This window comes from Colobus angolensis, unplaced genomic scaffold, assembly GCF_000951035.1.
Source record: "Colobus angolensis palliatus isolate OR3802 unplaced genomic scaffold, Cang.pa_1.0 Scaffold48, whole genome shotgun sequence".
Lineage (NCBI taxonomy): Eukaryota > Metazoa > Chordata > Mammalia > Primates > Cercopithecidae > Colobus > Colobus angolensis.
Window position 1 is genome coordinate 11,074,268 of NW_012118265.1, and position 17,500 is coordinate 11,091,767.

A 17,500-nucleotide genomic window follows, 5' to 3' on the forward strand; every position below is an offset into this window, starting at 1 on the left:
GAAAGAAAGAAAGAAAGAAAGAAAGAAAGAAAGAAAGAAAGAAAGAAAGAAAGAAAGAAAGAAAGAAGAGAGGAAGGAAGGAAGAAAGGAAATGAAGGATGGAAGGAAGGCTGGAAGGAGAAAGAGAAAGAAAGGAAGAAAGAAAGAAAAGAAAAGAAAGAAGACAGAAAGAGAAAGAAAGACGCTCCAGGCAAATACATACACCTGGGCATAGTTGAATCCACAGAAAGAGCAAGGGAAGAGAAGCCCTGAACAATGTAAATTAAATAATAACAATTTTACAAATTCAACAAAAGTTGATATTTTTTACTCAGAATTCCGAATAGCCTAAAGTTCATTACAATAATGATAGAAAAGATAGATATTTCTTGAAGTGTATCCACACATGAGAGACAAGTCTGCTTTGGGTTTTAGATAGATTATTCTTGGATTAGAAGGAATTTTATTTTCCAAACATAGGGCATTTCCTTAGGCTGGTGTCTTCAGTGCTTCCTCATTGAGAGCTGCCTTCCTGACGCAGGGAATGGTGGGCTTCACTGAGAGCCAAGTAGCCACTAAGAATAAGATTCTGGCTGCAGAGAGCAAGCTGACATGGACTTTGTTCAGGCTGTAAACAATGGACAGCTGAAAAAGCTACCAAACTGGCCTTGTTGCCTCAAATCTCTCTGCCTTCTGTTCAGGCTCCTCACTGCCACCAGACTCATAGCCCTCAAACTCCGATCTGATCACCTCAGGTTTCTCTTAGAGACTTTCAAAAATTTCTCATGGCCCATGGCCAAAATTCCAGTGCCATGGTATTCCAGACTCCGGTGTCTTTTTTGATGGGCCTATCTGCAGACTCTTCCCCCATGACCCAGTTACATGGCACTGATCACCCACAGTGGCTTGAACACAGAGAGAAATTTTGTACTTTCAAATTCGATCTCAAATCTCTACTTCTGGGAAATCTTCTCTCCACCCACCCTAACACATGCAGGACCTGACACTAGGGTACAAGCAGAGTCCTTCACACCACAAATACTCAGCTGCTATATAAAATGTTCTATCCTCCTCCCTGACAAATGTGCCTTTCTAACAATCTGTGATGCTTGATTTAAATTTAGAATGTTTGACCTCTGGAAAGAAAATAAGGAGAGATGTCTCCCAGTCCCCATTCCTTGTCCCATACCTTCTCTTCTATTTCCAACCCTGGCTTTGCCCTGCATGTGAACACCCCAGTCCACACATGCAAGCTCTTCTAGGCTACCTCTCAAGAATATGGGGTCAACTGTTGGCATGGCTTGTTCTCAGGAGAACAGACCCAAGGACCAAGTATTCACAAGTCCTGGAAGCAGGTTTGAGATACCTGGGAAAGGAATTCCAAGGTCTCAGTTACCTGAATTGAGTTTAGTGGGCCAAAGAGTAGATGGGAACTGGGGGTGCAAGTAAAGAAGGGCCCAAACAGAATGCTCTAAACCAAGTAGCCCAGCATAGGGCCTCCGCCCTGAATTCCCTGGTTTTTCCTGGGTAGAATTAGTCACTTCCTCTTCTGTGGTCCCATAGCAGTCTATTTACGAGTTTGGCATTTTGTCATTGAAGTTTTATGGATACCTCTCCCAGACCATGTGCACCTTGAGGATATGGCCACCTGAAGACAGTGCCGTAACTTAATTTATAGCAATGACATTTTAAATCTTATGTAAAGAATAAATTTTTTGAGCAATTAAAGTCTCAGGATACAAAATCAATATGCAAAAATCACTAGCATTCCTATATACCAACAGCAGGCAAGCAAAGAGCCAAATCATGAATAAATTCCCATTCACAATTGCTACAAAGAGAATAAAATACCTTGGAATACAGCTAACAAGAGAAATGAAGGACCTCTTCAAGGAGAACTATAAACCACTGCTCAAGAAAATCAGAGAGGACACAAACAAATGGAAAAACATTCCATGGTCATGGATAGGAAGAATCAATATTGTGAAAATGGCCATACTGTCCAAAGCAATTTACAGATTCAATGCTATTCTTATTAAACTACCACTGACCTTCACAGAATTAGAAAAAACTATTTTAAAATTCATTTGGAACCAAAGAAGAGCCCAAATAGCCAAGACAATCCTAAGCAAAAAGAATAAAACTGGAGGCATTATACTACCCAACCTCATACTAAACTGCAAGCCTACAGTAACCAAAACAGCAGAGTACTGGTACAAAAACAGACACACAGACCAATGGAACAGAACAGAGATCTCAGAAATAAGACTGCACATTTACAATCATTTGATCTTCAACAAACTTGACAAAAACAAGCAAGGGGGAAAGGATTTTCTATTCAATAAATGGTGCTGGGAGAAGTGGCCAGCCATATGCAGAAAACTGAAACAGGACCCCTTACTTACGCCTTATACAAAAATTAACTCAAGATGGATTAAAAACTTAAATGTAAAACCCCAAACAATCAAAACCCTAGAAGAAAATCGAGGCAATACTATTCAGGACACAGGCACAGGTAAAGATTCATGATGAAAACATCAAAAGCAATTGCAACAGAAGCAAAAATTGACAAATGGGATCTAATTAAAGAGCTTCTGCAAAGCAAAAGAAACTATCATCAGAGTGAACAGATAATCTACAGAATGGGAGAAGATTTTTGCAATCTATCCATCTGACAAAGGTCTAATATCCAGAATCTACAAGGAACTTTAACAAATTTGCAAGAAAAAAAAACCAAACAACCCAATTAAAAAGTGGGCAAAGAATGTGAAGAGCCATTTCTCAAAAGAAGACATTCTTGTGGTCAACAAACATGAAAAAAAGCTCAACATCGCTGATCATTAGAGAAATTCAAATCAAAACCACAGTGAGATACTGCCCCACGGCAGTCAGGATAGCAATTACTAAAAAGTCAAGAAGAAATAAATGCTGGCGAGGTTGTGGAGAAAATGGAACATTTTTACACTATTGGTGGGAATGTAAATTAATTCAAACATTTTGGAAGATAATGTGGTGATTCTTCAAAGATCCAGAACCAGAAATAGCATTTGACCCAGCAATCTCATTAGTGGGTATATACCCAAAGGAATATAAATCATTCTATTATAAAGATACATGCATGCATATGTTCATTGCAGCACCATTTGCAATACCAAAGACATGGGGTCAACCCAAGTACCCATCAATGATAGACTGGATAAAGAAAATGTGGCGTATATATACCATGGACTACAATGCAGTCATAAAAAGGAACAAGATCATGTCCTTTGCAGGGACATGGATGGAGCTGGAAACCACTATACTCAGCAAACTAATGCAGAAACAGAAAACCAAACACCTCATGTTCTCATTTATAAGTGGGAGGTGAGCGATGAGAATACAAGCATACGATGTGGGAGGGGTGGAACAACACACACTGGGGCCTGTTAGGAGGCTGCGGGGAGGGAGAGAATCAGGTAGAATAGCTAATGCATGCTTGGCTTAATAACCAGGTGATGGGTTGATCTGTGCAGCAAACAACCATGGCACACATTTACTTATGTAACAGACCTGCACATCCTGCCCATGTACCCCAGAACTTAAAAGTTGAAGGAGAAAAAAAAGCAATTATGCACACACACACATGTGTCGGCACACACTTCCTCTTCAATTAGTCTTCATGCCCAGTTTTATCTTGTAATTACTTTGGCTAGCATTAAGAATCTACTAATCTCTAGAAATCTACAAAATGATTGCCATTCTTTTTGTTTACTAATTCCCACCATACTGAAAAACATTATATATTCCAAAAACCATAGTTCTGCTCTAAATTTCAGAACAGTGTATATATTCCAGCACTCCATCTTCTTAACATTTTGTAAAAGACTTCTTATTTTAAATAAATACCAAAAGGGACCCTGAGTATTGTTGGCCTCGATTAGGCGTGTGAATAGGATTGCTCTACATTGTTGTGTGAAAATCCTAGAAAATAATTCTCTCCTCTAGGGAACAGATCACAAAAGCTGCTCCTCTGTGTCTGAACATTCATCACCGGAAGACTGCCCTTGCCACTTCCTGCCACTCATTGCTGTGTGCTTGGGGCTAGAAGCTAATGTCCCAGGGATAACAACAGATGTGCTTATATGTGTTACTAAACTCTGTTCCTTTCGTTGGCTAGACTACAGCATGGTTTACAGCAGCCGAGATTACAGACTTGATTCTCACAAAGGCCACTTGGAAAACTGACCACCCAGCCTATTTCCGTAAATGGATCCTGAGAATTCTCTGGAGGTACCAGTTATAAATTACCAGCCATGAACTGCCTCCTCCCATCTGACAAGGATAGTGTCCTGAAAAGTAGGATGCTGAGAGGGCAATGATAGAGGAAGGGGACCCACCTGCTCAGTTAGCCACATCCTGGAGCTCACAGATACGTGGATGCTGAAGCGAGGCTACCTTCACGTCTCATGGACTAGTCAGCTTTATGTAGAGAAATTTTTTTTCAAGGGCCAACTGTTGATCCTCCGGCCCTGGAAAACCATGTTATCCCAGGTCACAGAGGGTGAGTAGTGAGAAGGGCACTCGGGACACATGAAACATCCCTGCACATTGCCTTCCCTAGAGAGCCCACTCAGTTTACCTCCAAGTTACACAGCATCAGGAATGCTTTAATGCAGGAACAGAAGCTTTACTTGAATTCCAGTTTCACAAAGTCAAAGCCTCCTTATTTAGCTTCCTCTTTTGCCTGAAATGAAAGCTTAACTTGAAAGCTTCAGTCTAAATTTCTGGTTGTCGCCATTTATTTCCCTTCTCAGTAAACCACTTCTCCACATTTCCTTCCATCTCCCTTGCTCACTGTCTAATTAAGGAAGGGGTGAGAGAGAAGGTGAATCAGGTGGTTTCTGTATTGTACCACCTGTGGCACCTTTGAAATCAAGGGTGCACTCTAGTTCTAGGGGTGCTGGCAGCAGGAACAGAGCACGAAGAGCTGAGGGAGGCAAGTGGAGAGGCTGCTTTACCATGAAGGTAGGGCTGACAGGAAACTGGACTCCACAATCCCCCCCATTACAACTTCTTCTCCCCAGGTAGGATCCTGGCATGGGTGGGGTCCATCCACATCACTCTAGGTGCTCCCTAAACCCTGGCCTCTTTGTTCTGGGATCCACATGCAGCACCCACAATACCTAGCAGAACATGAGTTCACCCTCTCCTCATTTTGTTTACTCTCCTTCTCTTGTCTAGCCACCCTCCAACTGCCCTCCCGTTCTCACCTTCTCCTGTATCTTCTGGAACTTTCATTTGCTTCACAAGCCATAGCCTTACAGCCTTGATTCTTCAGTGTGTTGAGGTCAAAAGATTTCATTGGTTGGAATTAGACTGGGTTTGTGTTGCAGCTTGGCCTGATCTATCTGGCTTTGGGAAAGTGACCTAGCTAGTGTGAGGCCCAGATGGTTTTAGGATGGTTTTAGGGAAGGTAGTATGACTCTGATGGTCAGTGCGGGACATGAAAGTTGAAAGGCTGATAAAGATGAAGTGGATGTGAAAAGCCACCTCAGCCACCAAGTCACCCTTTGGTACCACCACTGTTCTTAATAACCTCTCCAAACTTTGGCTTCTCTATTTATAAAATAAAAAGCTTGTTGTAGGAAATAAATGAGATGTCTGTGATACACCTACATAGTGCCTGGTACATGGTATGAGCTCAGTCACTATTAGTGCTATTGTCCACCCTCCCCTGCCTGCTGGGACCAGCACTGAGGAAACTCCTCCTCTGTTAGCCTTCTCTACAGTGGAAGTGGAAGCTGCCCAGTTATTTCCCCAGTTGGGGACCTCTGTTCGAGGTGATCCAATAATCCTTCAACTCCACTCCTCAACCCAAACTCTATGGCAGTTTTGCTCATCCTTTCTGTCGTGAGTCCTTTCCAAAATTGGTTTTCTCACTTGTGCTCTGGAATACATTTCCCATCTTCCTCCAGCACCTTGTTCTGTCTCCTATTTCCTCTCGCATCTTCAATCCCTTATTCTTATTGTGTCTTTAACCCTCCTTGTTTCTTCTAAACTTCCTGAATTGGCAGTCCATACTCACATGGTCCTTTCCTAACCTTCCCTTCCACATGCAATCCACAATAAATGACTGACTTCTCCCACTCCACCTCACAAATGCTGCCTTTTGTAAAAAAGATACAACTGATGAGCCCCAATTGCCAAATCCAAGGTCAATGCCTGCCTCTTGTCTTTTTTACTTCTCTGGACCTTGACCCTGTTGAGCCACTTTTTCCCCTTTCACAGCATGAGTTTTCCTGGTTCTTCATGTCTTCACTCTTTTTGTCTCTTGTTAATTTGTTCATTTCTTAATTCAATAACTTTTTATTCAAATCATACTATGTGACCCAGCACTACACTAGGGAGTGCATATGAATATGTAGATAAGAGTCCTATGTACCTTAAGGAGTCTATTGTGCACCAAAAGAAACAGTCTTGCAAAAATAATGACATATTGCTCTAGGGGCAAAAGGGACAGTGCATACCAGTAACACAGAACCCCCCAGTCCTCTGCCTGAGCTCTAGCCTTGCTACTCAAAGTGTGGTCCCTTGAAGCAACAGCAGCAGCACCATATGGGTACTTGTAAAAAAGACACAGTTGGGTCCCCAGTTGTGTCTACTGAACCTACTGAACCAAAATCCCTGGGAGCGAGGCTCAGGCATTCGTCATCCTTGTTGGTCTCATCTCCTGAAGCTTCCTATGAATTCTGCTCTCCAATATCCAAGATTCCCAGCTCTGAATCATCCGCATAAAAGTATGCATTTTTCAGGGTATGGCTCTGATGTCACCCCCTTTGTGGGACTTCATGGCATCTATTTCCCCCTAAAGTAGAATTCATTACCCCCTCTCTCTGTTTATGCCATTTGCAAAGCATTTATCACCTTGTTTAATTTGGTTCTATATTTGTTCTCAGTTTGGTTCTATGAATGTTTATTGAGCACTATCAGATACTGTGGAAAAGTCTAAGATACAGAGGAAAGAAGAAATCATTTCTTGTCAAAGGAGTTTGCAGTCTATTGTGGCTAATTATGCATACAACTATTCTTTCTTGCTTTTCTTTGAATAATTTGGATGTTGAATACAAATGTTCCAGTCTTCACTTTAGCATTGATTTTTCTTCAAGTGGTGGATAGTGAAATTATAAAGAAATGGGACAACCATAATTGAATAACCTTGGGCTAACCATTCATATTCACTGGGCACACATGTGGTTGATATGGTTTAGCTCTGTGTCTTCACCCAAATCTCATCTTGAATTGTACTCCCATAACTCCCACATGTTGTGGGAGGGACCTAATAGGAGATAATTTGAATAATGGGGGCAGTTTCCCCCAAACGTTTTTCATGGTAGAGAATAAGTCTCAAGAGATCCGATGGTTTTATCAGGGGTATCCGCTTTTGTATATTCCTCATTTTCTCTTACTGCCACCATGTAAGAAGTGCCTTTTGCCTTCCACCATGATTCTGAGGCCTCCCCAGCCATGTGGAACTGTAACTTGAATTAAGCCTCTTTTTCTTCCCAGTCTTGGGTATGTCTTTATCAGCAGCATGAAAACGGACTAATACAGTAAATTGGTACCAGTGGAGTGGGGCGTTGCTGAAAAGACACCTAAAAACGTGGACCTGACTTTGAAACTGGGTAACAGGCAATGGTTGGAACAGTTTGGAGGGTTCAGAAGAAAACAGGAAAATGTGGGAAAATTTGGAACTTCCTAGAGACTTGTTGAACAGCTTTGACCAAAACACTGAAAGGAATATAGACAATAAGGTCCAGGCTGAGGTGGTCTCAGATGGAGATGAGAAACTTGTTGGAAACTACAGCAAAGGTGATGCTTGTTACATTTTAGCAAAAAGACTAGTAGCATTTTGCCCCTGCCCTAGGGATTTCTGGAACTTTGAACTTGAGAGAGATGATTTAAGGTATCTGGCAAATAAGTTTCTAAGCAGCAAAGCACTCAAGAGGTGACTTGGGTGCTGTTAAAGACATTCAGTTTTACAAGGGAAGTGGAGCATAAAAGTTTGGAAAATTTGCAGCCTGACAATGTGATAGAAAAGAAAAACCCATTTTCTGAGGAGAAATTCAAGCTGGCTGCAGAAATTTGCATAAGTAACAAGGAGCCAAATGTTAATCCCCAAGACAATGGGGAAAATGTGTCCAAGGCATGTCAGAGGTCTTCATGGCAGCCCCTCCCATCACAGGCCCAGAGACCTAGGAGGAAAAAACGGTTTCATGGGCAAGGCCCAGGGCCCCCATGCTATGAGCAGTCTAGGGACTTGGTGCCCTGTGTCCTAGACACTCCCACTGTGACTGAAAGGGGCCAAAGTACAGCTCGGGCCATGACTTCAGAAGGTGCAAACCCCAAGCCTTGACAACTTCCATGAGGTGTTGAGCCTGCAGGTGCACAAAAGTCAAGAATTGAGGTTTGGGAACCTCTGCCTAGATTTCAGAGGCTGTATGGAAATGCCTGGATATCCAGACAAAAGTTTGCTGCAGGGGCAGGGCTCTCATGCTAAGGCAGTGCAGAAGGGAAATGTGGGGTCAGAGCCTCCCCACAGTGTCCCTACTGGGGCACTAGCCTGTGAAAGCAGCCAGGAGGGAGGCTGTACCCTGAAAAATCACAGGCGTGGAGCTGCCGAAGACCATGGGAACCCTTGCGTTGGTATGACTCAGATGCGAGACATGAAGTCAATGGAGATCACTTCGGAGCTTTAATATTTGAGTGCCCTGCTGGATTTCAGACTTGCATGGGACCTGTAGCCCCTGGCTTTGACCAATTTCTCCCATTTGGAACAGTTGTATTTATCCAATGTAACTTGCTTTTGATTTTACAGGCTCATAGGCAGAAGGCACTTGCCTTATCTTAGATGAGATTTTGGACTGTGGACTTCTGTGTTAATGCTGAAATGAGTTAAGACTTTAGGGGACTGCTGGGAAGGCATGGTTGGTTTTGAAATGTGAGGAAATGAGATTTAGATGGGCCAGGGATGTAATGTTATGGTTAGGCTCAGTGTCCCCACCAAAATCTCATCTTGAATTATACTCCCATGATGCCCAAATGTTGTGGGAAGGATGCAGTGGAAGATAATTTGAATTATGGGGGTGGTTTCCCCCATACTGTTCTCCTGGTAGTGAATAAGTCTCATGAGATCTGAAGGTTTTATCAGGGGTGTCTGCTTTTGCATGGGGTTTCTCATTTTCTCTTCCTGCCACCATGTAAGGAGTGCTTTTTGCCTCCTGCCATGATTCTGAGGCCTCCCCAGCCATGTGGAACTGTAAGTTGAATTAAATCTCTTTTCTTCCCAGTCTTGGGTATGTCTTTATCAGCAGCATGAAAACGGAATAACACATTGGTACCCTCCAGAATCCATTTCGAATTCCCTCTTCCTGGCATCCTCTAGTTTCTGTCTGTGTATCCTCCAGTTCAAGAGAAGCTCTAGAGGTACAGCATGTATCCTAAACAGACAGAATATCAAGACTTCTGTTAGGTGTTGGTGGCAGTGATAGATGTAGGAGAAGCATAGTGCCAAGAGAGCCCCTAGCACCTACTTGGAAATGACAAGGAGAAAGCCTGTGGAAAATGGAAGCCTAGAAGTCAAATCTGAGAAATCAAAATAGAGAAATTGTTTGTTCACATTATTTTTGAACCAAACCTCATCTGATTTTTTTCCCATCACATTAGCCATAAATTCCTATCATTGATGAAACTATTGTGTTTTGGGTGTTCTATTACTGATAATCATAAGCATCCTAATTGTTATAATATTCTACTTGAATCCAAAGAATAACAACTGATTTGCTATCTGAGAAATGAACCTTTGCTCTCACTATAGGCTGATTAATTCACAAATAAAGTTAAGTGTAGGTCTTTCTCTTGGTCTTACCTGAGAAACTACAGATTCCTAGAACTGCATGATGACATTAAACTTTCTTTAACGCCATTCTACAATAGCTACAGATTCGCACGTCTCTTGCCTTTTTTTTTGTTTGTTTGTTTGTTTTGAGACAGAGTCTCACTGTATCACCCAGGCTGGAGTTCAGTGGCTCGATCTCAGCTCACTGCAACCTCTGCCACCTGGGTTTAAACGATTCTCCTGCCTCAGCCTCCGGAGTAGCTGGGATTACAGGCTCCTGCCACCACGCCCGGCTAATTCTTCTTTATATTTTTTATTTTTTTGAGACAGAGTCTTGCTCTGTTGCCCAGGCTGGAGTGCAGTGGCGCAATCTTGGCTCAGTGCAACTTCTGCCTCCTGAATTCAAGTGATTCTCCTGCTTCAGCCTCCTGACTAGCTGGAATAACAGGCACGCACCACCATGCCCAGCTAGTTTTTGTATTTTTAATAGAGACAGGGTTTCACCATGTTGGTCATGTTGGTTGAACTCCTGACCTCGTGATCTGCCTGCCTCAGCCTCCCAAAGTGCTGGCATGAGCCAGTACTCTGCCTGACCCATTTGTTGCTTTTTATTACTGTATCTGTATGGTTAATTTTTTAATTTTTAATTTTTATTTATTTATGTCTTTATTTTTAAGACAGGGTCTCACTCTGTCACCCAGGCTGGAGTGCAGTAGCATGATTTTGGCTCACTGTAGCCTCAATTTCCCTGGCTCAGGTGATTCTCCCACCTCAGCCTCCTGAGTAGCTAGGACTACAGGTGCCTCCTCCATGCCCTGCTAATTTTTGTATTTTTTGTATAGACAGAGTTTCACCATGTTGTCCGGACTGGCCTCAAGTGATTCACCCACCTCAGCCTCCCAAAATGCTGAGATTACAGGCATGAGCCACCGTGCTTGGCCTGCGATGGTTAATTTTATGTGTCAACATGACTGGGTCATGGGGCACCCAAGTATTTTATTAAACATTATTTCTGGGTGTGTCTGTGAGGGTGATTTCAGATGAGATTAGCATTTTAATGGGTTGACTGAATAAAGCAGATTGCCCCTGCAATATGGGTGGGCCTCATCCAATTATCTGAGGGCCTGAAAAGAACAAAAAGGTGGAGGAAGAGAGAATTTACTCTCTCTGCCTGATTTTGTGAGCTGGAACATTGGTCTTCTTCTGTTCTCAGACTGTAACTTATGCCATCGGCTCTCCAGTTCTCAGGCTTTCAGACTTGAATTGAAATTATGCCACTGGTTTTCCTTGGCATCTAGCTTGCAGATGACAGATGGGACTTCTTAGCCTCCATAATTTCATGAGCCAATTTCTCATTATACAAATATAATAAGTAGATGAGTGCTTTCACTTAAAAATGGACATGTATAAATATATGAGACAGGAAAGCCTAAGCACATATGCTGTTCACACACAAAGAAACATGCCTGGTTGCGTGGACCATGACATATACAATGTACTTTTTACCTCGAGTTGTTTTTTCTTTGCTGCTACATGCAAAAGCCGTAGTAGATGGTACTGTTCTGGCTGTTCCAGCTGAGACATCAAGGCCAGGAGTTCTGTCAGGTGTCTATTAATTGGCTGAGGCTGCTTTTCATACACAGCAGGTAACACTCTCAACAACATGGTGTTACCTGTTAAGGGAACAATAAAGGAAATGATGACTTTATCAAGCCATGAGCAACAGAAATAACATTATTACCAATGTAATAATATTGGCACTTACACATTAAATAGCACAGACTGATGGCCAATTCTTTTGCTAAAAATAACATGGTACCTTATTCTGAGATTAAAACGTGATTTACACTGATTCCACAAAAGGAAATATTTTATGATATAATCAGCACCATTAACTAATGAAAAATTTTCCTGAGTAATGCACCATGGGGATAGAGGAACTCTGACAGTAATCAGACTACACCCTTGAGAAGGAAACAGTTCCAATAAAGAATTACTGAAGATAAACAAAATTTGGATGATGTTTAAATGAAAGCTAAGCATTGCTGTAATCATGGACCTAAATGAAACTGAACAACAGTAAAGGTGCAGAGGAATGAATTCACATTCCTGGAAGATACAGAATCATAATTTAGTCAACTCATATACAGAAACTATGCTTATTTTATGAATAGTTTAAGAAGTAGTAATGCAAATTTAAATCCACAATTTCTGCACTATTTCAAGGGAAGTTTAGCCTCAGCTGGTTTGTCACACATAATTTCCTCAAAGATATGTATAGACAACTAGATTTATAATGGCAAAACCTCAAGAAATATATTACATAAGGTATAGAAACTTATCTGCAATCAACATATGGGCAACATCTGCTTATCACTTTATGGTATGGATTTTTTTTTTTTCTCAAAATCCTCACAAGTACTTAAATGTCTCAGGGGAATTGTATCTAGGGATTTCTTGAACAATAATTTTCTTGACTCTATTTACTTTTACTTTAAATTTGACTTTGTGTATAAGAAGCCATACACAGAAAGAATCAAATAAGCATGAATTACACATATATGGACCTTCATTAAATGGTAGGAACATGCCTATATATAAAAGACAATTATTAAAGAAAGAAGGCCAGAATTTTCAGAATATCAATATCTAAATTTAATGAAAGCGTGATTCTGGATAAAATTGAATGAATTTGGGAGACAATAAAAAATGAGAATTTTTTTTCCCACATGTAGTTCATAGAATAAGTCTAAAACACATTTTATCATGTTCTCCAGAATACAAGTTGTTGGAAATATTTACAATTTTCTTTAAAATGTTGTGTTTACCAGTATTTATTTTCAATAATTTAATTTTCAACAATTTGCTTTGTTTTCTGTTTATTTTACTATGAGTGTCTCCTTAAAAGATCAGGAATTTTTTTAATGCAATACCTAATTTGTACAGCCCACATTAGATCATAGAACTTAGTTATGAGGACATACTGATCAACTGCTAAAAACGGTCATGTTAAAAGGGACTGTAGTTCCCGTCTAAGACAGGAAACTGTTGTGTGGCATTTTGTTACAAACCTCACTACAGGCCCTGACAGCCTTGAAGGGAAAAACCCCAGATTAGTCATTTTCAGCTGACTTGAATTTCAATCAAATAATACAAAAATAAATGCAGAACTTTTGCAGAAATCTTATAAATTCCATTAGTAAATAATACCTTCTTTTAAATTATGAAATAGTTCAAGTCATCAAACAAATGTAGGCAATAATATAAGAAGCATTGGTGTGACTACCAACCAGATTTGTCAAAACTTAACCTTATATCATAATTGCTTTTCATCCCATTTGTTTCGTTTTCTCCCCAGAGGCAACCATCATCCTAAAGGTAGTATTTATGATCTCCATAAGTATTTTTACACTTTAATTACATGCGTATATATCAATAAACATTTTATAGTATGGTTTTGGATGTTTTAAAATTTTATATGAATACCATCATACTCTACATATCCCTTTGCAACTTATTTTTTTCTATTCAACATTTTGTAGAAGTTGTACCTCCAAGAAGCTCTCCTTCATTTATTCTCACAGCCATATGTTATTCCAGTGTATAAATATGCAACAACTTATTTATATACATTCTGTGATTGAAAGACATTATGTTGTTATTATTATTTGTTGCTTTAATCAATAATGCTGAAATAACTGTCTCTGTGCAAAAAACGAGAGATATTTCATAGTGTAGTGTTTCTGAGTCTAATGTGCTTAGAAGTCACTGGGCATATCTTTAAAACACAGATGTTGATTCAACAGGTTGGAGGTAGGGTTTGAGAGTCTGAATTTCTAACCAGCTCTCAGGTGACACTAATGGTCCCTGGACCACATAGTTAAGTGGCAAAGCACTGGGTATGTCCCTAGGAATTGACTTTGTAGATGTTCCAAAATTTCTTTGTGAAGCAGTTGTATTCATTTTCTATAGTTGTCATTAGAAATTATCTCAAAATTAGTGGCCTAAAATAACACAAATTTATTCTCTTATATTTTGGTAGTTCAGAAGTCTGACATAAGTCTCACTAACGTAAAATCAAATGTGTGCCCAGGGTTGGGTTCCTTCCTGGAGGCTCTAGGAGAGATTTTATTTCCTTGGCTTAACCAGTGATATACTTTGGCTCCGTGTCCCCACCTAAATCTCATCTTGAATTGTAATCCTCACGTGTTGAGGGAGGGTCCTGGTGGGAGGAGGTTGTATCATTTGGGTGATTTTATCCATGCTGTTTTCTTGATAGTGAGGGAGTTCTCATGAGATCTGATGGTTTAAAAGTGGGAGTTTCCCCTGTACTCTCCCTCTTTCCTGCTGCCATGTAAGATATGCCTTGTTTCCCCTTCGCTTTCTGACAGGATCGTAAGTTTCCTGAGGCCTCCTCAGCCACGTGGAACTGTGAGTCAACTGTGAGTCATGCCCTACAAAGGACACGAACTCATCCTTTTTTATGGCTGCATAGTATTCCATGGTGTATATGTGCCATATTTTCTTAATCCAGTCTGTCACTGATGGACATTTGGGTTGATTCCAAGTCTTTGCTATTGTGAATAGTGTTGCAATAAACATACATGTTCATGTGTCTCTATAGCAGCATGATTTATAATCCTTTGGGTATATACCCAGTAATGGGATGGCTGGGTCAAATGGTATTTCTAGTTCTAGATCCTTGAGGAATCGCCACACTGTCTTCTACAATGGTTGAACTAGTTTACAGTCCCACCAACAGTGTAAAAGTTTTCCTATTTCTCCACATCCTCTCCAGCACCTGTCATTACCTGATTTTTTTTAATGATTGCCATTCTAACTGGTGTGAACAAAGCTGGAGGCATCATGCTACCTGACTTTCAAACTATACTACAAGGCTACAGTAACCAAAAGAGCATGGTACTGGTACCAAAACAGAGATATAGACCAATGGAACAGAACAGAGTCCTCAGAAATAATACCACACATCTACAGCTATCTGATCTTTGACAAACCTGACAAAAACAAGAAATGGGGAAAGGATTCCCTATTTAATAAATGGTGCTGGGAAAATTGGCTAGCCATAAGTAGAAAGCTGAAACTGGATCCTTTCCTTACTCCTTATATGAAAATTAATTCAAGATGGATTAGAGACTTAAATGTTAGACCTAAAACCATAAAAACCCTAGAAGAAAACCTAGGGAATACCATTCAGGACATAGGCATGGGAAAGGACTTCATGTCTAAAACACCAAAAGTAACAGCAACAAACACCAAAATTGACAAATGGGATCTAATTAAACTAAAGAGCTTCTGCACAGCAAAAGAAACTACCATCAGAGTGAACAGGCAACCTACAGAATGGGAGAAAATTTTTGCCATCTACTTATCTGACAAAGGGCTAATATCCAGAACCTACAAAGAAATCAAACAAATTTACAAGAAACAAACAAACAACCCCATTAAAAAGTGGGCAAAGGATATGAACAGACACTTCTCAAAAGAAGACATTCATACAGCCAACAGACACATGAAAAAATGCTCATCATCCCTCACCGTCAGAGAAATGCAAATCAAAACCACAATGAGATACCATCTCATACCAGTTAAATAAGGTGTTATAATTAGCTGTGTCTTACGTTAAATTGTTGCTCAGGTATCCCATAGCTGTTGTAGCTACTGTAAATGAAAACTTTATTTTCAAAGGTGTTTTCTATTTATGTGCAGGTATTAATAAAGCAATAGATTTTTATATGTTGATCTTATATCCAACAAAAGTTGCTCAGTTCTTATTAATAATGTCTTTTGAGTCTCTTAGATTTTTCTGTATGTGGATGATCCACTCATGATAAATGATAACAACTTTATTTCTTTCCATCCTAATCCTTATGTTTCTTCTCCTTATGTCCTTATGTCCTACTTTACGGGCAGGGACTTCCAATACACGCTTCGATGAATAGAGTCACTGTCCACAGGTATCCTTCAGGGTCCACAGGTACCCTGAAAACAGAAAAAACTCCTGTTTTCAAAAGTATGTTACCATGGATTTACAATTACATATGTATCTGTTTCTATAGGTTTTGGTATTTATGTTTTTTTCAGTTTAAGTAAGTTCCTGTCTGCTTTCTAGTTTGATTATTTTGAGTGTTGAATTTTATCAAACATTTTTCTCATCTGTTGATATGATTATTCTTCTCCTATAAACTGTTAATGTAATACATTAACAGCTATTCTAACATTTAACCAATCTTACAGTCTTAGAATAAACTCAACTTGCTAATGATATATTTTTATGCATATTGCTGTGCATAATGTGTATTTTTATGCATATTGCTGTGTCTGTTTGGCTAATGCTTTATTTAGAGCTATTGCATCTACATTCTTAATGAGACAGGTTGCAGTTTTCCCTTCTTGTATTGTCCTTGTCTCTTTTTGGTATCATACTTAGTAGACATGTAAAACGAATTTAGCACATTCCTGAACACTCTATTCTCAGAAGCAGTTTGTATAAGATGGGGATTATGTGTTCCTTGAATGTTTGGTAGAACTTGCCCATCGAACTATCTGGGCAGTACTCTATATATTTCATTATATCAAACCTTAAATTACGTAGTTTAAGTTTCTGTATCCTTTGGCAGGCTTTTCTTGGCATTTGAATGATGAGTTATGATATAGATGAACTTCTCAGTTATGTTAAAATCTCCCTCCATGATTAGGTATTTGCCCATTTCTCCCTGCAATTCTGTCAATCTTTGGTTTGTATTTTTTGAAACTATATTACTAGATAATTCAGAGATATCTTCCTGTTATTCTTTGTATCGTTCCTGTATTTCTTTGTATGATAATTTTAACTATCCTCTTTTGCCTAAGTCTATTTTTTAGTGATGTTACTATTGCTATGCTAGCTTTTTTGAATAGTACTTGCTTAATATGTTCTCTTTCTCCCCTCCAATTTAAAGTTTTTAACTTTTAACATTTCTACTTTATGTTTTATGTGTAGCTTTTGTAAGTGATGTATAGCTGGATTTTAAAAATATTTCTTTTCTTTTTCCTTCTCTCTCTCTCTCTCTCCTTTCCTTTTTTTCAGGGTCTCATTCTGTCGCCCAGGCTGGAATGCAGTGGTGTGATCATAGCTCACTGCAGCCTCAACCTCCCAGGCTCAGGTGATCTCCTGCCTCTTGCCTCAGCCTCCTGAGTAGCTGAGACTACAGGTGCACACCACCACACCAGGCTAATTTTTAAATTTTTTGTGCAGATGAGGGTCTTGCTATGTTGATCAGGCTGGTCTCAAACTCCTGGCCTCAAGTGATCCTCCTACTTTGGCATCCCAAAGTACTGAGATCCTGAAAGTGAACCCAGCCTAAAATATTTCTATATGACAAACAGAAATATTTGTCTCTTAACTGGAAAATGTGTTTCATTAACATTTATGGTAATTATTGATATATTTTGATTTAGTTTTAGCAAATAATATTGTACTTTTAACTTATCCTTCTTTGTGCTTTTTTTCCTTCTTCATTGATTTTTTTTTTTAATAGATCAAGTCTTTCTTTAAAAATTCCCCCTGTTCCTTCTATTTGGATGTCTATGTCCGTTTGGTAGCTGTCCTTAAAGTTGTAACAAACATTTTTGAGCAAAGCAAAATTA

The 17,500-nt window shown here is 39.7% G+C and overlaps 1 protein-coding gene across 3 annotated transcripts in view; it reads right to left on the reverse strand.

Annotated features, from left to right (window-relative positions):
• The window catches only part of VEPH1 (ventricular zone expressed PH domain-containing 1), a 236,175-nt gene that overhangs the window by 150,432 nt on the left and 68,243 nt on the right, over positions 1-17,500 (reverse strand). For all 3 annotated transcript variants that reach the window (XM_011959026.1, XM_011959028.1, XM_011959027.1), the window contains one exon: positions 11,360-11,526. In XM_011959026.1, the coding sequence (XP_011814416.1) occupies positions 11,360-11,526 (167 nt within the window). The remainder of the gene's footprint in view (positions 1-11,359; positions 11,527-17,500) is intronic.